This window comes from Camelina sativa, chromosome 8 (genome assembly GCF_030686135.1).
Source record: "Camelina sativa cultivar CO46 ecotype springtype chromosome 8, ASM3068613v1".
Classification (NCBI taxonomy): Eukaryota; Viridiplantae; Streptophyta; class Magnoliopsida; order Brassicales; family Brassicaceae; genus Camelina; species Camelina sativa.
The window spans coordinates 1,351,523-1,375,064 of NC_141887.1; the positions used below are offsets into that span (position 1 = coordinate 1,351,523).

Below are 23,542 nucleotides of genomic sequence, written 5' to 3' on the forward strand. Positions count from 1 at the left end.
CTACACACAAAAAAAAACAAAGGTTGTGTGTCTAAAGCACCCAAAATAATTTTCGTAAATATACTTTACATGTAACTATGAGATAGATAATATATTCATTTTCGATGTAGGTTAATGAATGTGCAACTTGATGATTTTAGGACATGCATTTTCAAACTGAACAGATATATCCTAATGTTGTAGTCTCATGAAGGATATATCTTCTACTATTTGGAGACAATAGTAATATAGTATAAGATTCAATGCAATTCACTCTGGACCTGCATAAATAAATAAATCATAATCTTTCTGCAAACAGTCGAACAATATATATTTGTATTGAATGCAAAATCAAATCTAAATGACTTTTTGCAGAAATCAATGAATTGAGTGAGATAATCCACTACAAATCAAAAGGGTTAAAACAAACAAGAACTGCAAACGAGGGAGACCACTTCGAGTCTTGACCCCAAAGAGGATAAACAAACAAAAAAATCTTTATAGTATGTCTGCATCAATCACTCACTTTACCCTGTGACCCCTGTACACTGTTTCTTCACATGGAGAGCAATGGAGATGTCTCTCTACCTCACGAACAAAACGAGTATACAACCGAGAGAACTCTCCTTTTTCTCCATCACTTGCGTAAATTTTGTGCATCTTGTGTTAATCTGACCATCTGATATTACTATCAAGCGCCTTACCGGTCTGAGTATTTGCAGGAGGACTCAACTTTTGCTGCTGAGAAATTTTGGTAAAAGATATCTTCGAGGTGATTATAGTGTTACAATGGGTATCTGTTTGATCGGCTTTGATCAGACCACCTCGGAGCGGATGGGTCTCTACGTGAACTCCATCCTTCTCTCCAGTTTCTTCTACTGCCGTTGAAAGGATAATGAACATCTGTGTCGGCTCCAGATGTGCTGCTTCCATCACGTCTCTTTTGCATAGTATGCATTTCTTCTTCAAGATCATATTGAGAACGCTGCAAAAGCACCACAACATTAAAACTAAATATAATTATAAGAAACTCTAGGGGTGCACAGAACCTTTAGAAGGGGGAAAAAAATGTCATATTATCATTGGAAAACTTTAATCATCTTTCTTGGCCACTGAAAACTATGTTCTTTAAGGAAAATAAAAACAGAGCTGAGGATGTTATCGGTTCAGGTATTACCTTTGCAGGGTCTGAAAGCACAGCATATGCTTCCCCAATCATTTTAAACAATTTATCGGTATCTCTGCGCACTTCTTCTCCTATCTCCTTCCATAACCTCTCATCTTTAGTCTCGTTTCTTGTCAAAGACTGACCAGCCTTCAAATAATGAAAACAAGACAAATGTAATTTTATGAACTTGTTATCTTCCGCAGCTCTTTGCTTTCTGCATTATTCGATTTTAACAGAATCCACAAGCATGCAAAGTTGACAAGTTTCAGCATATGAAAATACCTTGTCCGGATGATGTTTGAGTGCGGCCTTCCTATACGCCTTTCTGATATCTGAAGCTGAGCATGATGGTACAACACCCCTGCCAAAACGCAAGTCCTGTTCTGATTAGCAAGTTTTGACACAATTATCACATCTGTGCTACAAGGTTCTTCCTCGTAGTCACCCAAGTTTCCCCGAACGTCCATTCAACCGTAAAAGCAGAATGACAAAGGAATAACAGATTTGTGCAGTATATAAACCAAGATCTTTCTAAAGGAAATGATAATTTGGCATGCTTGTTGGGGAAAAATGCAATGTTTCAACTCATATAAGAACTAGAGATCATAATGCAGCCATTAGTGAAATAAAATTAACTTAGCAGGATAGTTACTTACAAGACGAGGTACATATCCAATGAATTTTCTCTCCTTGATTTCTCTTCCAGTTCAGAAAGTCGTACGCGAGCTTGTCTTATGTCATTGGCCATACTTGTGAATCTGTCATGAATTCCAGAGGTCTTCTCTTCCATTTGCTTGGTTAGAATATTAACATATTTCTCCATATCACTTGCTGCCTGTCCACAATCCCTAATCATCTCGAACAACGTTGCCCGTCTAGAAATAGCCTGAGAATAAAGACGTTTAACGAATTAAGTGACACTTAAGAGTAATTTTTCAGCCAATCAGACAGAAAAGTAGCCTTAATTCATAAGAGAATCAATGCCAAAACTTTCTGTAAGTATAAAGCCATACACACATGGGAACATAGGCAAAATGTTGTAGATTATGCATTTGAAACGTAAACAGAAACTACATTCCGTGGTTAGCAGAAACCAAATACTGATATATGTTAGGATCGAAACCTTTGAGTAATTTTGGTCAAGAGCAATAGCAAGGCTGCAGTCTGCAATAGCGTCGGAAAATTGACCAAGAGCCTTATATGCAGCAGCACGATTACAGAAACACACAGCTGTAAACGGACGTGATTCCACATTGCAAGCTAGGGCTGCTGTGTAATGTTCAACTGCTTCAGTGTGTCGTCCAGACTGAAAGGCTTCATTCCCTGCCGACTGTGATTTGGTAGGAATATCAAAAAGGCACCAAAAATGAGTAGATAGCACAACTAATATGTACTCCGCTTTTTCCTATTTTTTAATTCCTTTAGAATTACAAGTATAGGTGGATTCTGAAAAGGAAGTGTAGGTTCAGAGCAATAGATGTCGCAGAAGAAGGCAATACCTTAAGGCGCAACAACTCACGTATAGTACCAGCCAATGGAATGGAGTATTCAAGAGTTTTGTTTCCGTCTCTTTATCAGAGTGACAGACAAAAAAGACCTGTCAGATTTTGGCCTCATCTAACAAAAATAAACGTAAAAGTTGTATATTTAAAAATCACCTTTTTGTAGCAGATAGTAGCTCGTGCTTCTCTAGAGAAGCAATCGCTTCCTCAAGCTTTCCCATATGGAAATATGATTTAAGCATGAGTTGACACTGCCAAATTCTAAAATTTATGTCCTTGTGAGTGTCATAAGAATCTGGACGACAATTCTTTCCAGCCAAATCAACTGTCTGCTCACTAAGCTTTATTGCTGCTTCATACTTCTCAAGCTGTCATCAAATAAAACAAAATAAACAGGTTTCTTGATCTGCTTTAGTAAGAACTTTTTGATTTCCTCCTCAGAGTAATCAGGAGGTTTAAATATTAACACTTTCATACCATTAAGAGTGCCTCTCCCTTCATGGTGAGTAACTTTTCAGAGTATGAACTTATCAAAAGAGATTCTTCCAGTATTTCCAAAGCTTTCTCAACATCAGTTGATGTTCTAAGTTGCAAACGGCGGCCAGCTTCATGCATGCATTCGGAAACTCTCTGCAAGACACAGACAATATAATATATTAGAAAAGACACAGACACTATTAATTGGTCAAAACGAAGAACGTGTGATTATCATTCTTCTAAAAATATGGAGAATATTTTTAACTTATATTCTGGAAATATATCATATTCTGCACATAACGACTGAAAAGATTGTCAATCTCTATCAAATAGCAAGCAATAACTAAAACAGCATAGCATTAAGTAAACTTATCGTCCCACATCTCAACAAAGAACATCAGCCGTACAATTAGTACGGTTCAGTCTAATTCCTAAATCAACTAATAAAAATTACAAGATCCAATACACAGAATAAGGCCATGGGAATAATATTAATAACTGTGCAACATGTGTCCTGTGATCCTGTGCTACAATATCCATCATCTATAAGAGTTTACAAAGAACACAGTGTCCCTTAAAAAGAAGAGAGAACTCTACCTGTGCCTTTTGTAGACCTTCAGAAGCCTCTACTATAATTTTACGGTCCACACAGATGTCACTTCCGGACTGCAAGCATTTCTTGAAATACTTGGATGCATCTTCAATCTCCCCAAGTGAAAGGTAACAACTACCAAAAAAAATAAGCCTAGATCAGCCAATTAGACATCATAAAATGTAAAGATATTATTACTTATTGCTAGCTGAGGAAGAGCATGAACTAGCAAGGTATCAGGACAACTCCAGCTTAGAGCATAAACGAGAAAATATCACAAGCATTCATTTCTCAGTTCAAGCTCTCGTATCAAAACTAAAAAATCACTACTAAAATTTTTTTATCGGCCCATTATAAAATATAAGAAGTTTAAAGGAAGGTCGATATTTACTTTCCAGCTCTGACTTGAACTTTAAGGAAGTTGGAGTCTATTGAAGAAGCCATCGTACAATCTGCTATTGCTTCTCTCATTCTTCCAAGGGCCATACGCGTTGCAGCACGGTTGCTGTAGCAAAGCATCAACGCCCTCAGACAGTTTCTAGAAGTTTCGATTGTAGGCACTGAATCAATCCCTTGAGTGTAAGACTCCTCAGCTCTGGAAAGATCTCCAATTTTATAAGCATTGTTTCCTCTGTAGAAAAGTCATTCAAGAAAAGTTAAAATTACATATAGAGACAGAAACTAAGCAAGCAACAGTAACAACTAGATACTCAGAACACTACAGGAACAAACTGAAACAACCTTAGTCGCCACTTCTCACATGCCTCTTGTGCTGCATTAGAAACATCTTTTTCGATTCGTGCTTTGTCCATCACAGAATTATTAAAAGGCTTGTGTAGACGAGTAAGCGGATCCCGTTCACTAGGTTTCCCACTGGAAAAATGTGACTGCACACCAGTTAACGGCGAATGTTGTGAAGATTTTAATGGTAGTGTTGCATTTGGAATTAAGATATATGGATCCTGCCCAATTTTAATTGGGTTTTTCTTCCTATTGATACGTTTTGAAGTTGATAGTTGCCCCTGCACTCCCGAAAACGATGAAGCAGAAAAGGTAAAACTGGAGCTAGCAGCACCTGTATTACCAGGCGAATGGTCATCATTTTCTTGCGTGTCAGACTTATATCGTGAAGTAACCTCACTTTCTGAAGCTGTAGCAAAAGTTTCACTACTAGTTTCCATCTCTTCCGCTGCCGATTTAAAACTTTCAGTATCAGCTCCAGATATAGAATCTGCAGCAAAGTCTTCGTGATCAGCACATTTCCCAGTATTAAATTCTTTAGCTTGATAGTTATCAACTTCATCCCCCTCGTTAATTTCCATCCGTTCAGTTGCAGCAACTAGCTCTGCATCAAACACATCATTTGGAGCAGTAGGTGGTATATCAGACGAGAAATGACCTTTTTCAGAATTCAGAAACTGATCTGATTCAGCAGCAAAGTCTCTACAATCTTCTGTCACCTCATATGGAGATACATCCATCGGTGAATAAGCCTCGGGAGCTTCACTGCTTCCATTTGGAAAAGCACTTTCTGCAAAAGCAAACTCATGTCCAATATTTAGCTGCACTTTCACAGGCTGCTTACCTCCTTTCCTTCTCCCTCTCGTGGCACCAACATAGTCCTTCTTCGCATTGAACCCCAATTTCTGGTCCAAACTAGAAAATGGGTTTACTTTCGAATTGGGGGTCTTGAATTCCATAAAACCTGTCCCCCTACTGTCTTGATTACTCACAAAATTAAACTTGGGATTGTTTACTGTTGCAGAGAATACAACATGAACACTTGTAGGATTCAGATGTTCACTTGGCTGTGTACCTACAAAACTATAGTTCATCGGACATGAACTGTTAAAATCATTCACACTCCCCTGAACTGAATCTCCAGAAAGGTTCCCATCAGTTTTCATACTTCCAACACTTAACTTTCTACTCAATTCATCAGATAGTATCTTCTGCCCAACATAATCCATGGACTCTTTTGATTTGAAGTTATTACTTCGTTTCTGATCATCAGTCATACTCTCTGAAATATTCAACTTCTCCATACTTTCCTGGATCACATGTCCTGTACTCCTCGAAGAAGAAGAAGCAAAATTCAGTTTATTACTCAACAGAGTTGGAAGTTCATCATCTTCTACAGTTTGACTCGCTGCAAAAACAGAGTTGTTTCCCTTCTTCACACAAAAACTAAAGCTGGAAGCCAAATGTTCATTCTTCCTAAGATAATCCTTTCCTTCTTCACCTTCCATGTTCAACTTTCCCATTTCCTCCATAACCCTTGTCCCAATCTCTTCACCAGAACCATGAGTAGATGATCCAAACACAAAACCCTCATTGCTGCTGCTCCGTCCAAATCCGATCTCACTTGGGGTTGGATCACCGGAAAAAGACCCACGAAACTGAAACGGGTTGAAACTCTGACCCGGTAAAGAATCAGAAGTCACCGAGGGCTTCGTAAAATTCTGAGACTTTACTTGCCTTCTCACCTTGGAGAATCTGGGCTTAGAGAGACCAGAAGAAGAGCGTGAAAACGGCGCTGGATTGAAACTCGCGTCAGGGTTATTATTATTATTGGTGTTGCTGCTGCTACGACCCGCACCAGAGAAGGCCGGATTCAAGTCTCCGAACTTGCTCATTGTTTCCTCTTTCGATTCAAATCCAAGGAAAAAGCTTTAAAAGGAGATAAGAGAGAGAGAGAGAGAGAGAGAGAGAGAGAGGTCAGGTCGGCGACATGGGAAGATAGAAACTAAAGAAAGTCGTTAAATCGGGAATGGAAAGTGGATATTGAAGAAGAGATACGATACGATAGAATCAAAACCACAAGAGAGAGAGAGAGAGAGAGGTGTATTATTATTGATAAATGTTGAATCTTTCTTTCTCCCTGGAGATGGATGATCGATCACAAGACCAACACCGAAGACGATGAAATCAAGAAAAAAATTGAAATTAATGGCCTGATTTTAAGAAAAATTGGGTCTTGCGTCCATTGTTGTTGTTCCGGAACACAAGAAAGCGTAACAAAAAAAAAAAAAAAAAAAAATGATTGCTTTGATGTCGCCGTCCTAAGTTCGAGTTTCCTCATCTTCCAAATTGTTCTTTCAAAACCTAAAACCAAAATGGTTTTAAGTCTTAACCAAATACAGCATCTTTTGGTATAGTTGTTACTAGGGAGGGTTGTACACGGGTCATCTGTTTCCATTTATATGAAGTTATCAATCTAGTTGCAAAAGTTGCAATGTATGGTTCCTATCTCAGGTGATTTTTTTTTATTTAGTTTTGTTCGTCCGTTGTTATAAAAATACTTTACTAAACTGCATCATGGGCAGCAGTCTGATGCCATATGTGGCGGTTTTGGGTGGATTAACAAATTTTCTAGACAGCCATTGTGTTTTTTTCCCCCAAGTCAACCAAAACCCATTGATAATACAAAACTGAGAATTTTATATTAGATAAGTTTTGATTGTACCAAGAGTTAGATCTATCAAAAGTTCAAAACTTTATTCATTTCAATGCCGAAGAAAATGATGTTTAGCTACTAGATATGTATCACATAATTACTTTATTTGACATTTATATCTCCTTTTCATATGTAACCACCAACTCAATAATGCAGAGTACCTACAATTGCATGGCTTTGCATTTACAATTTCTTTAGTAAAAAAAACCACTATTTTGACGTGTGAACATTCACGTAAGCGCAAAAGAAATATTCAACGCCTATATGATGAAACTTGAACTATGAAGATCCTAAGAACTCTGAACACTAACTACTAGTCTACCGCTAAACATGGAAGATATGGTTCGAACTATATGTACTGTACATCACAAAAGTCCAAAGTTAACGAAATTCTCAATAGCTATGACTTGTAATGTAGATGCACATAAGGAGGACCGTAAATACTTATATAGAAGTAACGGCTTAATATAATGTTACAGAACTCTCTCTACTCTTCTCAATACATCAGAGACTCTTGTGGTTTATTTCCCACACAAACCGGAACAACCACATGAGCAACCAATACTAGAAGCAAAAGAGATTTAAAGCAGAAAAAAAAAAAAAAGTTCTGATAATAGATTTATCTTTTACGTATGTCTTACGCATCCGTTTGTTAGTACTATAGTATCACCTGAGGAAACTTGCGATCTTCATACGATATATAATCATTCTCCTACGTTCTTTCTGTTCTCCATATATATATAACTTAGCTATACATATACATCATCCTACTTCCTTGTGTATGCTTGTTCACTTTGTCTGCACACATCCAAAGCCAAGAATAACACACGAACATCAACATTACATTAAACACTCTGAACTCAATCCCGGCTGTTTTAATATTGAAAAGAAAGCTTACCTTTATTACATACACTTGGGTAGCCTCATCTTATCCATAAGAAAAAAAACCTACAACCAATATAAAGGCTTTGTTATCCATATATATAACTTGAAAGACCGATGGGAAAGAGATTAGAGAGTAAACTAACCCTTGGCATTTATGAGGTGAAATAGCCTAATGCATAAGATTGTTGGCCGTGGCTGGTGGTCCATGGTCATTTCCATTAGTAGAGGAGATTCCAACTTTTGCATTAGTTTCAGCAGAATCATCGGTTTTGTGATCATCGGTAGATGATGCAGAAGGGAACAGGTTACTAGGAAGAACAAGCTCGATAGTGCTTCCAGTGTCGGATTCTAGCATTTCACTCTTGTTAGTCCCTTCTTTTGCACCGTTTGAGTAATTACTGTTAACACTCATTGGGTTGATTACTGGGTAAGGATGCAGCTCAGATGTATCATCAACTACTGCCACAACACGAAGCAACAACATTAATGAGGAGACTGGACTAACAGTTTATCAGCAAAAATATTAACCTTTTAACATTCAAAAATAGCATTTGTTCATTTCACCAACCTTCTAAAACATCTGCACCTGTGAGTTCAGATTGATACTCAGGGCTTTGGTTGCTGGCAGATGAAAAATAACCAGGAGACCCCACAGAAAAGCTACGGTGATGATTTGGTGTTATACTATTCTTGAACTCAGGAAGCTGCAAACTGATGAAACGTCTCCTTTCAAGTTCAATAGCCCTCAGGAGATCAGTCTGTTCCATTTTCCTTCTCATCATTTCACGTCTCTCATACAACAGCTTTGAACCTACCACATAAAAACGAAACAAGTTACTAACCAAGGTGGAGATCTAAACAGCTCTTCTCAAATAAATATACAAGGATACTAACCAAGGTGGAAATCAGACTGTTCTCTAGGATCAATCCCAGATGGACTGGAGCACGGGGAATAATTTCCCCGCTCAATCTGCTGTTGTAGCAGTTGCTGCTGCTTCCTGTAATCATTTGATTCGCAATGGCACAATTAAAACCAAAGAAGAAATACAAGAAGGGCAATTGAAGAGAAAAGAAACAGGAACCATACTTATCCAAGACTTTGCCTTTTTCTTTGTAAGGTTTGACAAGAACACGTGAGTCGCAAATGAAATGGGGATTCCCTCTAGCTAGTACAACTTTCACAGTCTCAGGATGGGCAAATGAAACAAAGCCAAACATACGCTTCTGCTGGTAAGGGATCCGCACATCTTGCACTGTTCCAAAAAGGCTTCATAGACAAAACGAATCAATAATGTTGTTTTCTCAAAAAGCCGCATCAATGAACTAGTAACACCTAATTAATCAATACTATTATCTGTTGATTCTTCCATATAAGTCTACAATCAACATCATCTTTATCCAGCAATGTATGAGAGAGATGGGTGTCCAAAAATACCTGAAATAAGTTGCAACGTCCTCATCCTTAAACGTGCTGTCAGCTGGGAATGTCAAGTAAATCTGTCTAGATACAGAGTTTGACTGATCACCAAATTGCATTGCCATTAGCTCCATCCTCTCAAGCCGTCCTGGGCTGCTGCTCCAATATCTTTCATCACCAAAAGGTAGTCCACCATCTCTGCGTCAAATAGAAAGCATTAACACTTGAAGAAACTAAACAAATCACAACAATAAAACCCGTCCAAGAAACAAAGTCGCATCCACGGAACTAAAGCTAGTAAAACAATCATGGAAGACAAAAGCAAAAACAATTAACATCATGGATTAAGGACATTAGATAAAACTCTGTAGGTACATTCCTTCAAGCTATATCAAGAACCAATCCAGACTACAGTAAAACAAACTAAGTGGGATTAGTTGTATGTTACCTTTGAGCATGCTGCTGCAAGAGAAAATCCATTCTTTTATCGTAAGGAGACTGAGGAGCCCTACCGAGGATTTGAGAAGCCAACCTCTGTTGCTGATAAGCCAATTTCAACCTCATCATCTCCTCGTGCTGCCTAACAAAGTTCTCCATTTTCCTAGGCGAGTCAGCGACAATGCCATTACCATCAACAACGTTATCAGGATACCCACCATGGATAAACTTGCAGCTGTCTCCGTTCTTACACAAACCTCGACTAAAATACACACACGGTTTGCATCCAGCACCAAATCCATCATCTCCAGACCCAACAAAAGACGCATCTGCCGAGAAACTCCTCCTGTGGAGATGTGTTTCGCCACTGTCGACGGAGTAGTCGAACCTAGGATCCGTAACATCCTCGGTTTTAGAACAGGAATCGTCGAGAAACGAGAGGTAATCACTAAGCTGCTGATCATCGAGTAAATCAGCACTACTACCACCACCAGCGTCAGGACCAGAATCTATAGAAGAAACCCCATTGTTGTTGCTCTGGTGAGAGGTCAAAGGTTTCGAGATCGGGTTGTGTTTGGGGGAAATGTGGGGGTTGTTGCCATTACTAGGGTTGTTGAGTGACCAAGGAGAAGCAGAAGAAGGAGAAGAAGAAGGAGAAGGAGAATTTCTACGGAAATCCATAAAGCCATTAGAGTGAGAGGTTACTCTTCCGTTGATGGGTGGTCGGGAGAAGGGAGAAGGAGACGTCGGAGTAGAAGAAGAAGAAGGCGAAGAAGAAGAAGGAGAAGAATAAATCCCTAACTGAGCCTTCACTTTCAAAATGATAGATTGCAAGATAGATTCAGGTCCACGAGCCAGATGCAACAAGTCTCTCTCCCCAAAATCTTGTAAAAGCAAATACCCAATAATCTTAGGAGCGTAATCTGGCTCCAAGCTTCGAATTTTCGTCAAAAGCAGAGCTGTCGGGTCACCGGAATCCATGGTGGTGGCTTCAAACAAAAGGTTTCACCTTTCTACCTTCTTCCCCCAGTTGAAAACAAAAAAAAAAAAGACTCTAGATTTAGGGTTTCAAAAGATTAGGGATTTCTGAAAGATGAAATCTTTATAAAGTAGAGAGAGAGAGATAAGGAGGGGGGAAGAAGATCCTCTCCCTCCACTTTGCTCGCTTCTGTTTTGATTTCTTTCTGTTTTGAATCTACTCTCTCTCTCTCTACTAAACTAATACACACACAGAGTCACAGACAGTGTCTCTTCTCTCACTCACTCACTCCTATCTTTATCGCTCCAGTTGGTGCTCTCTCCTTACTGGTAAAGACCACTTGGGGAAATGTTCTGCTTTTATTATTTTTATTCAACTTTCTAGGAAACTGTTATTTCCCATATTTATTTATTTTTTATTTTGAAGCTCTTCTTGCTTATTATATGTAGTTGATGATGATGAAGATGATAAGTTTAACGAGTAATGTGGATTTTATAGAAATCAATTAAGGGGATTAAGCAAAATAATTTATTAACACCTCAGCATTACAGTGAATATTCTCTATTCTATTCTTCATTTTGTCTTATATGGAAAGCCACACATTTTTATTCAGTTATTACTTAATATGAACCCCCCCCCAAAAAAAAAAAAGAGGAATTTCAAATATTTATGTTTGAATTAACATTAATGATTTTTTTCTGGGTACTTGTTATTCTTATTCCCATATTTAATTCTAATCGCTTTTTAGAAGGAAAATTGTGTTGGCTTTTTTTTCTCAATGATGGAAAATATATTTGTTTTTTAAGGCAAAAAGTGTTAAAGAAATTAAGAAATAAAAAAAAAAATTAAGAGATTTATGATAAAATCTACCAAGTACTGTTAAATCAGTGTCAGAGTGAGAGAGAGAAAGAGACAGCCTTTTCACAGGCAGTGTATTTCACACGCGCGCGTGTGATCAATCTCTTTTTCATTTCTTTTTTTTTTTTTACTTTCACTCTTTTAATGAAATCTCACGAGCACCGATTTTTTTTCACTGCTCCGTCAAATTTTAATCTTTTATTCCTCGTATGCATTGCATGATTAATTTTTTCGATACTACTACTAGTATGAAATAATTGTGAACGGTCGTGATTAACGGAACAAGAAAATAATAATTGGGTTTGTGTATTGTCTCCCGGTGATCATGTTCATGTGTGCTTGTCTTCTGGGGTCAACCAGTTTATTTTCTGTTATAGTAGGTTCTTTTTTCCTCTCGAGGGGACCTTTTCGAATGGGGTTAATTGAATTTTTTATTTGGCAAATAAGTCAATAACAATGACAACTTATGTGTGTCGGAGAATTTTCATCCTCGTTGTAATGTTGTTTTTGAGGATCAAAATAGCTCTTCTTCTCATCCTTAAAACAAATATTGTTTTGATACAGATGGAATTGTACTTGTCACAAGAAAAGAAAAAAAAAGATAGGCATGTTTTGTGTTCTGATCCGGTTTAGATTGTAAAGCATGGGATACAAGTAACCGATCCGGTTTTTGTTATGGTTCGCCCATAATAGATAAAGAGATTCATGTATATCTACGTTTAGATTGTCACTAAGATTAGCCTTTTAGTCCTGCTTTGACTAGTTTGGGCTAGCACCAATTTGATTAAACTTTTTGACCCATTGATTGAAGTTATTTGAACTAATTAATTAACCATGTTTGAGTAATTATTATTACTGATTACCTTTGATTGTTTTACGTACCTCAAATCTAACACATAACCAGCAGTCTAATATTTGTGATGACAGTAAAAAAGCATTAACAATATCAGACATAAGTTTCATCATCATCATATTAGAACCACAAATATATATGGTAATCCGTCAGCAATTTACACCGCTCTTTATTTATCATTCATTAAGTTTAGTGCGCAGTGGTGCAGTTCAAAAAAACAGAGACAAAACTACAACAGACCAACTGCAAACAACTTTTACATATAAATAATGTTGGTCTGCAACGGTTTGTGTTCGTCTTACAATTAGAACGGTTTAAACCAGATATGAATTTGGCCGTTATGATCTCAGTTATCATTCAAATCCTAAAAGTTGGTATATATAAATATTGTATGCATGTGTAGTATATAAATATGTAAGTTAGAAATACGTACCCACATGGATCCAGGAAGGACATATGCACTCCTCTCATACGACTCCCTGGATTAATCAACCACTCACCAATAACAAACATAATCTCAAAATATGAGACAAAAGAGTCCTTCAAAAGTTCAACCTTTATGCACATGACCATGAACCAGCTTTTTCACCTTTTTATATTTACCATTTCTTTCTAACAATTTATATCGGATATCTTTTTAACCTTTTTACATTTACCATTTCTTTTGGAATTTTATTTTTTCATAATAAGTTAACTAGGTTTAAACTCACGTAAATCGCAGGACAAAATTTCAAGATTCTGTGATTTTGTTTAGAGTTTAATTTATGACAAATTTAAAATTTTTGTGTATTAGTTTTAAGTTTTAGTTTAGTAACTTTTAAATTCAGAATTATTTTTAATTGTGGATAATATATATGTTTTGTCATATTATAACTAAGATATTTTTAAAATTATATAGGTCGTTTTCTAGGTGTTGTATTTCATCAGCAAATGTGTTATATTGAATGGTGAGGATTGCATTTGTCATCTAATGTTGGATCAAACACATTTGTTATTCGGTGTGGTTTTTGTAAATATTTGATCCAGTGAAGATCCAAAGATATTTCGCCAATCCGCTGATCCTTCGAATTCAATGTAAATTTTTTAACATTTTTCTTAAGTATTTATTTATGAGAAATATCCTAGAATGGCACACATTTAGGTTTTTGTTTCAAAACTAGCACACACACTGAAATGTTCCAAAACTAGCATTTCTTAATATTGAGTAATTAATAGAGAAAAATATTATTATTTTAAAAAACTCAAAAAAAATCAAAACCCGATCTCTCTTACATTTCTCTCCGGCGAAGCTTGATGAATTTTCCGATCAGAGATCTTCATTTCTGATCTCAGATTTTCCTGGTGCTCCATCGTCTCCGGTGTTCTATCTCTCTAGTGCTCCATCATCTCAGGTGCTCCATTTTCTATCTACAACATCGTTCATCTCTATCTTCCTCTAAGATAGTGTAGATCTCTATCTCCATCTCCATTTTTTATTGTCTATCTTCATCTCCATTGTCTATCTGCAAAATCAAAGACATTGTAAATCGAAGATGGTGTAAAATTCAAGATTGTTGCTGATTGCAGAAGCAACACATGAGTTATAAGCAGCTTTGTTTCCAGTGAAGCTGAACGCGATGGCGAAAAAGTCACATCGATGAAAAGCAAATTGGATCTGCTTCTTAGTTTTCTTCCACCTCCGGCGATATCGAGAGCAATTGGCGATTCTTGTCATCATTTGGTTACCAAGAATCTTGGTCTAAGATCAACACTCTCAGGTACTAATTTTTAATTCAAAATCTCGCCGTAGATAACATAAAAAATGGTATGATGTTAGTGTGGTAAAAAGAATCTGCAAATACTTTAGCAACACTGGTTGGCTTGTGTAGGTTGATGGAAGCCAAATCCATCATGGATTTAGTACATTATGATTGTGATTCTGATCCTTGGCAATCTCAGTAGCTGACAACTCTCTCTTGTTGTAAAGTCACCGTCTTTAACCCAAGAAACCTCTATGACTACGACGGTGATGAGAGGAAGAAGATATATGACGATGATGGTTGTGGGAGGGTCGTGAGTTGTGTGGAGGAAAGTGGGTTAGGGCATGAGATTTGGATTAGGATTGAGAGAGTGGAGAAAGGTTTCAGTGGGAAGAGTAGGCATGTGTTCTTTAGAGAAGTATTGCTACTATTGTTACCAAGCTCTTTAGTATTGTTTAACATGATTTTGTTGTGTTTGGAAAGAAAGATTATCAACAATGGCGGATTATACAGAGAATGGTGAGAGTTTTGTGGTGTGTTTACTATTTGTAGAACTGTTTGCAGCTAATGATTTCTCTTGGTCTCTACCAATTTTTGGAGTTTGAATTCAGTCTTTTTTTTTAGTTTTGTAGTAGTGTGCTTATTGTTTGGTTATTTACATGGATTAGTTTACCACCAGCTTCTTTTGTTTAATATGATTTTGTATGCACGTTAGACGAACGTGCATGTCGTGAGAAACTGAGAAGGGAAACACTGAATAATATATCTATGTTCAGAGTTTTGCCTAACTCATGTTTTTGTTATTGTAGAAAACATGTGGTATGGTTAATTCAGATGAATTTTAGAAACTATAACAGGTTTCTTCGTTAACTCACAGATGAGAGTACAGTCGTGGATGATTTTTTGATTCTGGTCGTCACCAATTTTGGATTTTCTGAACATTCAGGAAGACATTCCTAAATTTCAATGATGTCTTCCTAAACTTTATAATTTTTTTTTTAAATTAAAATAAATGAATTTTTAATATTTTATTTATGTGGTACCTTAATGTATCACAAATTCTCTAATATGATAAATTTTATGCTTTGAATTGTTTTCAACAATTATAGGATTTATGCAAGAACCTTTTAAACCATTATGTTTATGAAGACCATCCTGAATTTCAAGAAGTTTTTCCTGAATATTATTAAATCTTTCCTAAATTTAAATAAATATGTTTCTAAATCTCTAATTTTGTGTGTTTTATTTCAATATGTCAAATATCAGTAGATTACTCTATTAACTAGAGGTAGGAATTTCATTTTTTATGCATATTCTCTTGTTATAAACTCTAAACTTTGCTATGAAGGTTATCTTGAAATTCAAAGAATCCTTTATGAATTACATAGAACGCTTTCCGAATTTCATACAATTCTTCTTGAATTTTATATGTTCGTTCCTGAAGTTTAATCACAGTTAAAACAAAATGCTAACAGAAACTTGTGACATTGTTATGATGCAGATCATACAAGTACCAAAACAATCTAAAAGTTTCACATACATCATGTAGATTGGAAAAGTCTTTAATCCCTATTACCTGCAATAAAAAATTGAAATCAGGGAATATGTTTCAGGAAGGTCTTCCGAATTCTCAACAATGCTTCTTAAATTTTCACACGCGTTTGGATTCTCATCGCTAAAAATCTGTGGCGCTTGGGCTTGAATCGGGTATCCATAAGGCCCACATGGATAATACCCGTACTCGTAAGCAGGCTGAGCCACCATATACTCCATCCTGAATTTCAAGAAGTCTTTCCTGAATATTATTGAATCTTTCCTAAATTTAAATAAATATGTTTCTAAATCTCTAATTTTGTGTGTTTTGTTTCAATATGTCAAATATCAGTAGATTACTCTATTAACTAGAGGTAGGGATTTCATTTTTTATGCATATTCTCTTGTTATAAACTCTAAACTTTGTTATGAAGGTTATCTTGAAATTCAAAGAATCCTTCCTGAATTACATAGAACGCTTCTTGAATGTTATAGAACGCTTCCCGAATTTCATACAATTCTTCTTGAATTTTATATGTTCGTTCCTGAAGTTTAATCACAGTTAAAACAAAATGCTAACAGAAACTTGTGACATTGTTATGATGCAGATCATACAAGTACCAAAACAGTCTAAAAGTTTCACATACATCATGTAGATTGGAAAAGTCTTTAATCCCTATTACCTGCAATAAAAAATTGAAATCAAGGAATATGTTTCAGGAAGGTCTTCCGAATTCTCAACAATGCTTCATGAATTCTCAACAATGCTTCTTAAATTTTCACACGCGTTTGGATTCTCATCGCTAAAAATCTGTGGCGCTTGGGCTTGAATCAGGTATCCATAAGGCCCACATGGATAATACCCGTACTCGTAAGCAGGCTGAGCCACCATATACTCCATCCTGAATTTCAAGAAGTCTTTCTTGAATATTATTGAATCTTTCCTAAATTTAAATAAATATGTTTCTAAATCTCTAATTTTGTGTGTTTTGTTTCAATATGTCAAATATCAGTAGATTACTCTATTAACTAGAGGTAGGGATTTCATTTTTTATGCATATTCTCTTGTTATAAACTCTAAACTTTGTTATGAAGGTTATCTTGAAATTCAAAGAATCCTTCCTGAATTACATAGAACGCTTCTTGAATGTTATAGAACGCTTCCCGAATTTCATACAATTCTTCTTGAATTTTATATGTTCGTTCCTGAAGTTTAATCACAGTTAAAACAAAATGCTAACAGAAACTTGTGACATTGTTATGATGCAGATCATACAAGTACCAAAACAGTCTAAAAGTTTCACATACATCATGTAGATTGGAAAAGTCTTTAATCCCTATTACCTGCAATAAAAAATTGAAATCAGGGAATATGTTTCAGGAAGGTCTTCCGAATTCTCAACAATGCTTCTTAAATTTTCACACGCGTTTGGATTCTCATCGCTAAAAATCTGTGGCGCTTGGGCTTGAATCGGGTATCCATAAGGCCCACATGGATAATACCCGTACCCGTAAGCAGGCTGAGCCACCATATACTCCATCCTGAATTTCAAGAAGTCTTTCCTGAATATTATTGAATCTTTCCTAAATTTAAATAAATATGTTTCTAAATCTCTAATTTTGTGTGTTTTGTTTCAATATGTCAAATATCAGTATATTACTCTATTAACTAGAGGTAGGGATTTCATTTTTTATGCATATTCTCTTGTTATAAACTCTAAACTTTGTTATGAAGGTTATCCTGAAATTCAAAGAATCCTTCCTGAATTACATAGAACGCTTCTTGAATGTTATAGAACGCTTCCCGAATTTCATACAATTCTTCTTGAATTTTATATGTTCGTTCCTGAAGTTTAATCACAGTTAAAACAAAATGCTAACAGAAACTTGTGACATTGTTATGATGCAGATCATACAAGTACCAAAACAGTCTAAAAGTTTCACATACATCATGTAGATTGGAAAAGTCTTTAATCCCTATTACCTGCAATAAAAAATTGAAATCAAGGAATATGTTTCAGGAAGGTCTTCCGAATTCTCAACAATGCTTCATGAATTCTCAACAATGCTTCTTAAATTTTCACACGCGTTTGGATTCTCATCGCTAAAAATCTGTGGCGCTTGGGCTTGAATCGGGTATCCATAAGGCCCACATGGATAATACCCGTACTCGTAAGCAGGCTGAGCCACCATATACTCCATCCTGAATTTCAAGAAGTCTTTCTTGAATATTATTGAATCTTTCCTAAATTTAAATAAATATGTTTCTAAATCTCTAATTTTGTGTGTTTTGTTTCAATATGTCAAATATCAGTAGATTACTCTATTAACTAGAGGTAGGGATTTCATTTTTTATGCATATTCTCTTGTTATAAACTCTAAACTTTGTTATGAAGGTTATCTTGAAATTCAAAGAATCCTTCCTGAATTACATAGAACGCTTCTTGAATGTTATAGAACGCTTCCCGAATTTCATACAATTCTTCTTGAATTTTATATGTTCGTTCCTGAAGTTTAATCACAGTTAAAACAAAATGCTAACAGAAACTTGTGACATTGTTATGATGCAGATCATACAAGTACCAAAACAGTCTAAAAGTTTCACATACATCATGTAGATTGGAAAAGTCTTTAATCCCTATTACCTGCAATAAAAAATTGAAATCAGGGAATATGTTTCAGGAAGGTCTTCCGAATTCTCAACAATGCTTCTTAAATTTTCACACGCGTTTGGATTCTCATCGCTAAAAATCTGTGGCGCTTGGGCTTGAATCGGGTATCCATAAGGCCCACATGGATAATACCCGTACCCGTAAGCAGGCTGAGCCACCATATACTCCATCCTGAATTTCAAGAAGTCTTTCCTGAATATTATTGAATCTTTCCTAAATTTAAATAAATATGTTTCTAAATCTCTAATTTTGTGTGTTTTGTTTCAATATGTCAAATATCAGTATATTACTCTATTAACTAGAGGTAGGGATTTCATTTTTTATGCATATTCTCTTGTTATAAACTCTAAACTTTGTTATGAAGGTTATCCTGAAATTCAAAGAATCCTTCCTGAATTACATAGAACGCTTCTTGAATGTTATAGAACGCTTCCCGAATTTCATACAATTCTTCTTGAATTTTATATGTTCGTTCCTGAAGTTTAATCACAGTTAAAACAAAATGCTAACAGAAACTTGTGACATTGTTATGATGCAGATCATACAAGTACCAAAACAGTCTAAAAGTTTCACATATATCATGTAGATTGGAAAAGTCTTTAATCCCTATTACCTGCAATAAAAAATTGAAATCAAGGAATATGTTTCAGGAAGGTCTTCCGAATTCTCAACAATGCTTCATGAATTCTCAACAATGCTTCTTAAATTTTCACACGCGTTTGGATTCTCATCGCTAAAAATCTGTGGCGCTTGGGCTTGAATCGGGTATCCATAAGGCCCACATGGATAATACCCGTACTCGTAAGCAGGCTGAGCCACCATATACTCCATCCTGAATTTCAAGAAGTCTTTCCTGAATATTATTGAATCTTTCCTAAATTTAAATAAATATGTTTCTAAATCTCTAATTTTGTGTGTTTTGTTTCAATATGTCAAATATCAGTAGATTACTCTATTAACTAGAGGTAGGGATTTCATTTTTTATGCATATTCTCTTGTTATAAACTCTAAACTTTGTTATGAAGGTTATCTTGAAATTCAAAGAATCCTTCCTGAATTACATAGAACGCTTCTTGAATGTTATAGAACGCTTCCCGAATTTCATACAATTCTTCTTGAATTTTATATGTTCGTTCCTGAAGTTTAATCACAGTTAAAACAAAATGCTAACAGAAACTTGTGACATTGTTATGATGCAGATCATACAAGTACCAAAACAGTCTAAAAGTTTCACATACATCATGTAGATTGGAAAAGTCTTTAATCCCTATTACCTGCAATAAAAAATTGAAATCAAGGAATATGTTTCAGGAAGGTCTTCCGAATTCTCAACAATGCTTCATGAATTCTCAACAATGCTTCTTAAATTTTCACACGCGTTTGGATTCTCATCGCTAAAAATCTGTGGCGCTTGGGCTTGAATCAGGTATCCATAAGGCCCACATGGATAATACCCGTACTCGTAAGCAGGCTGAGCCACCATATACTCCATCCTGAATTTCAAGAAGTCTTTCTTGAATATTATTGAATCTTTCCTAAATTTAAATAAATATGTTTCTAAATCTCTAATTTTGTGTGTTTTGTTTCAATATGTCAAATATCAGTAGATTACTCTATTAACTAGAGGTAGGGATTTCATTTTTTATGCATATTCTCTTGTTATAAACTCTAAACTTTGTTATGAAGGTTATCTTGAAATTCAAAGAATCCTTCCTGAATTACATAGAACGCTTCTTGAATGTTATAGAACGCTTCCCGAATTTCATACAATTCTTCTTGAATTTTATATGTTCGTTCCTGAAGTTTAATCACAGTTAAAACAAAATGCTAACAGAAACTTGTGACATTGTTATGATGCAGATCATACAAGTACCAAAACAGTCTAAAAGTTTCACATACATCATGTAGATTGGAAAAGTCTTTAATCCCTATTACCTGCAATAAAAAATTGAAATCAGGGAATATGTTTCAGGAAGGTCTTCCGAATTCTCAACAATGCTTCATGAATTCTCAACAATGCTTCTTAAATTTTCACACGCGTTTGGATTCTCATCGCTAAAAATCTGTGGCGCTTGGGCTTGAATCGGGTATCCATAAGGCCCACATGGATAATACCCGTACTCGTAAGCAGGCTGAGCCACCATATACTTCATCCTGAATTTCAAGAAGTCTTTCCTGAATATTATTGAATCTTTCCTAAATTTAAATAAATATGTTTCTAAACCTCTAATTTTGTGTGTTTTGTTTCAATATGTCAAATATCAGTAGATTACTCTATTAACTAGAGGTACTGATTTCATTTTTTATGCATATTCTCTTGTTAGAAATTCTAAACTTTGTTATGAAGGTTATCCTGAAATTCAAAGAATCCTTCCTGAATTACATAGAATGCTTCTTGAATGTTATAGAACCCTTCCCGAATTTCATACAATTCTTCCTGAATTTTATATGTTTCGTTCCTGAAGTTTAATCACAGTTAAAACAAAATGCTAACAGAAACTTGTGACATTGTTATGATGCAGATCATACAAGTACCAAAACAATCTAAAAGTTTCACATACATCATGTAGATTGGAAAAGTCTTTAATCCCTATTACTTGCAATAAAAATTGAAATCAGGGAATATGTTTCAGGAAGGTCTTCCGAATTCTCAACAAGGCTTCATGAATTTTTACATAAAGGCAAGATCATCACAAGTTGCATATGACGAATTCAGAAGCTGGATTTGAGGACTGAATGATATGAGTTCCCCAATGTGATTGTTAGAGCTGGACTGTTTTCTTCACAACTTCATGTCTTGACATGAGTTATGTTTGCGCATTCTAAAAAAATGTCTGCAAAAAAAAAAAACAGTTCAATGAATCATACAAACATCATATATCAAGTTTTAGATTTAAAAAATATAATCAACATCTGCACAGATCTTAACAAGAGAGCTAAGTTCCATCACAAGCTCTGCAATTTGCTTTCAAGAACAATTTGTTTAATTATGGAACTCAAAGCAAACAACAAGCATGTATCATCTAAAACTAGATCTCTTAAATTCCTCTATTTACCATTTATTGTCATTAGCAATGAACAAATGACAAATCTAATCTGAGATAATCCTAACAAAATTTGAAGAATAAGAAATCTCCAAGGACCAAATGGTTAAGTTGTTCGTAGACTTAAACGTCATCATCATCTAAAGTTCAATTCACCAACACAATTTTATAAAATACAGAACGAATAAACAAAAAAGGATGGGACTAGAGTTCATGATTGAGAGACCCAAATCAATTAGAAACTTCAGACCAATTTAAATCTATTTGAATCTCTTGTCTCCGTAGTTTCCATGGCTAACCAAAAAAATCAAAGAAAAATAAAATAAAAAGGTAATCTTGAGAAAAGTACAACTTTTACTACCTTAGATTGGGTAACGTCCATGTAAATATCGTCGTCTCTTTTCTTCGTCATGGCCAATATATGCTTGGCTGGAGACCAGATCTCTGAGATATCTCTAGGCTTTAGATTCATGCTTGGGGTTCTCTTCGATGTCGCGAACACAACTGCTGCTTTCACTGACCTCGATTTGATGACTCACCTACGATTAAGATCCGATTTGGTTCGCTGGTGGAACACCGTCTGCGATTGGTTTTGGAATGACGGAGAGAGACGACTGAGAGAGAACATTGTCTTCCAAAATAGCACTAATCCCGATTTCTATATCTTTATTTTAATTTTCTTAATATTTTATTTTTAATATTATATAAATTTGTGCTATATTTGGAACAATTGAATGCATGTGCTAGTTTTGGAAAAAAAACTAAAATTGGTGCTATTTTTGTCAATTGCCCTTTATTTATTATATATATTGATATTTTTCCATTTTTTGTTGAAAAAATAATCTTTAATTTTGTAATAATTGAGTATATGTTGGTTACTTTCTATAATATATATATTTATCTTAGATACGTATATGAGTATTAGACCCAAAATTCTTATGAAAATTAAAAATCTTGTATATTTTCCAGAACATATTTATGATCATTTTATATTAGATTATGAACTGTTCAAAAAATCAAAAGTTATACTGATAAAACAATATTTTGCTATTTATATACAGATTCGATTGTAGTTGGCTTCTAGAAGACTTCCCCGGTGAAGTACTTCACCAAAGAATGATATGATAATAAGGCATTATTTGTATGTATCGTCTGATTTATGGGGGTTCGAAGACTTTTGCATGTGCTTGCATCCCTGAGAAATAGAGGAAGATTTGTCCAGGGGAAAGAGGAATCATGTTGTTTATGGACATGTCAAGTGAAGATGCTAGAGATTTCAGGGTATGGATGTTCTTTTCAAGAGCTGGATCAGATGAGGCATTTCTTGGGGAAGTTGGAATGTCTCGAAACTGTGAAAGTTGGTGTTGACGCAGACAACAACAGTAAGCTCTTGCGAGCTAATTTGCTGTCTCTCCCCAGACTTTCATCAGAATGCAACATCCAATTCATCTGACAGTTTTATCTTTCTCGGTTTGATGGCAATGTGAAAGTGACTTTATAACATGAATATGTGATTACATTGTCAGTGAAGTTGGTTACAATCTGCTTTCTAAAGATAGATAATAATAGCAAGTATAGCACACAAATTATCCCGGGTTACAATATTGAATGCAACAATGTAGTAATCGAACCGTGCTTATAACCATTCTACACAAAACTCATCTCCAGAAAATCCACAATTCCTTTCCAACCATGAGATGTGACAAAACAAATGTGATCGGCCAGCCTCAGAAGAATGCTTCGGACCAGATGTTATTGTTCCCTCTGCAAAGACATCATATGGACCTGCAGAAAGAACCTATTAAGTATTAAGTATGAAAGCACAAATCCGATGCTTTAGCCAAAAAAAAAAAAATAAATAAAGAAACCAGATTTCATGTCTCTAAAGACAGATTGCAAAAGATATTGATCTCTCTACCGCAAGCTACATACAAATTCAGCGGCAATTA

At 35.5% G+C, this 23,542-nt stretch overlaps 3 protein-coding genes and 1 long non-coding RNA gene across 6 annotated transcripts; 1 reads left to right on the forward strand and 3 right to left on the reverse strand.

Moving 5' to 3' along the window:
• Positions 1 to 345: 345 nt before the first annotated feature.
• LOC104705516 (uncharacterized) lies at positions 346 to 6,900 on the reverse strand. Its single transcript, XM_010421531.3, has 11 exons — positions 4,460 to 6,900; positions 4,110 to 4,349; positions 3,724 to 3,853; positions 3,127 to 3,279; positions 2,806 to 3,017; positions 2,647 to 2,716; positions 2,271 to 2,477; positions 1,804 to 2,033; positions 1,430 to 1,508; positions 1,157 to 1,294; positions 346 to 964 (listed from the first exon to the last, which is right to left on the reverse strand). The coding sequence occupies exons 1-11, from the start codon at positions 6,352 to 6,354 to the stop codon at positions 764 to 766; spliced, it is 3,555 nt and encodes a 1,184-aa protein (XP_010419833.2). The 5' UTR covers positions 6,355 to 6,900; the 3' UTR covers positions 346 to 763.
• Positions 6,901 to 7,607: 707 nt separating this feature from the next.
• On the reverse strand, positions 7,608 to 11,381 carry LOC104705517 (zinc finger CCCH domain-containing protein 55-like). Of its 3 annotated transcripts, none has more exons than XM_087463180.1 (8): positions 9,926 to 11,381; positions 9,496 to 9,675; positions 9,148 to 9,327; positions 8,955 to 9,058; positions 8,629 to 8,871; positions 8,204 to 8,519; positions 8,074 to 8,123; positions 7,608 to 7,973 (listed from the first exon to the last, which is right to left on the reverse strand). In XM_087463180.1, exons 1-6 carry the CDS (start codon positions 10,894 to 10,896, stop codon positions 8,230 to 8,232), a joined length of 1,968 nt encoding a protein of 655 aa, XP_087319306.1. In that variant the 5' UTR covers positions 10,897 to 11,381; the 3' UTR covers positions 7,608 to 7,973; positions 8,074 to 8,123; positions 8,204 to 8,229. The 3 variants fall into 3 exon arrangements, with proteins under 3 accessions (XP_087319306.1, XP_010419835.1, XP_087319307.1); XM_010421533.3 differs by having other exon boundaries at positions 8,204 to 8,516; positions 9,926 to 11,360; XM_087463181.1 differs by having other exon boundaries at positions 8,074 to 8,121; positions 8,201 to 8,519; positions 9,926 to 11,310.
• A 9,633-nt stretch (positions 11,382 to 21,014) lies between these two features.
• On the reverse strand, positions 21,015 to 22,239 carry LOC147939582 (uncharacterized). The gene is made up of 2 exons (XR_015563171.1): positions 21,955 to 22,239; positions 21,015 to 21,383 (listed from the first exon to the last, which is right to left on the reverse strand). It is a non-coding gene; the product is annotated as an uncharacterized LOC147939582 (long non-coding RNA).
• Positions 22,240 to 22,703: 464 nt separating this feature from the next.
• Positions 22,704 to 23,166, forward strand: LOC109125831 (FBD-like domain family protein). Its single transcript, XM_019228242.2, has one exon. The coding sequence runs from the start codon at positions 22,753 to 22,755 to the stop codon at positions 23,044 to 23,046; it is 294 nt and encodes a 97-aa protein (XP_019083787.2). The 5' UTR covers positions 22,704 to 22,752; the 3' UTR covers positions 23,047 to 23,166.
• Positions 23,167 to 23,542: the final 376 nt, after the last annotated feature.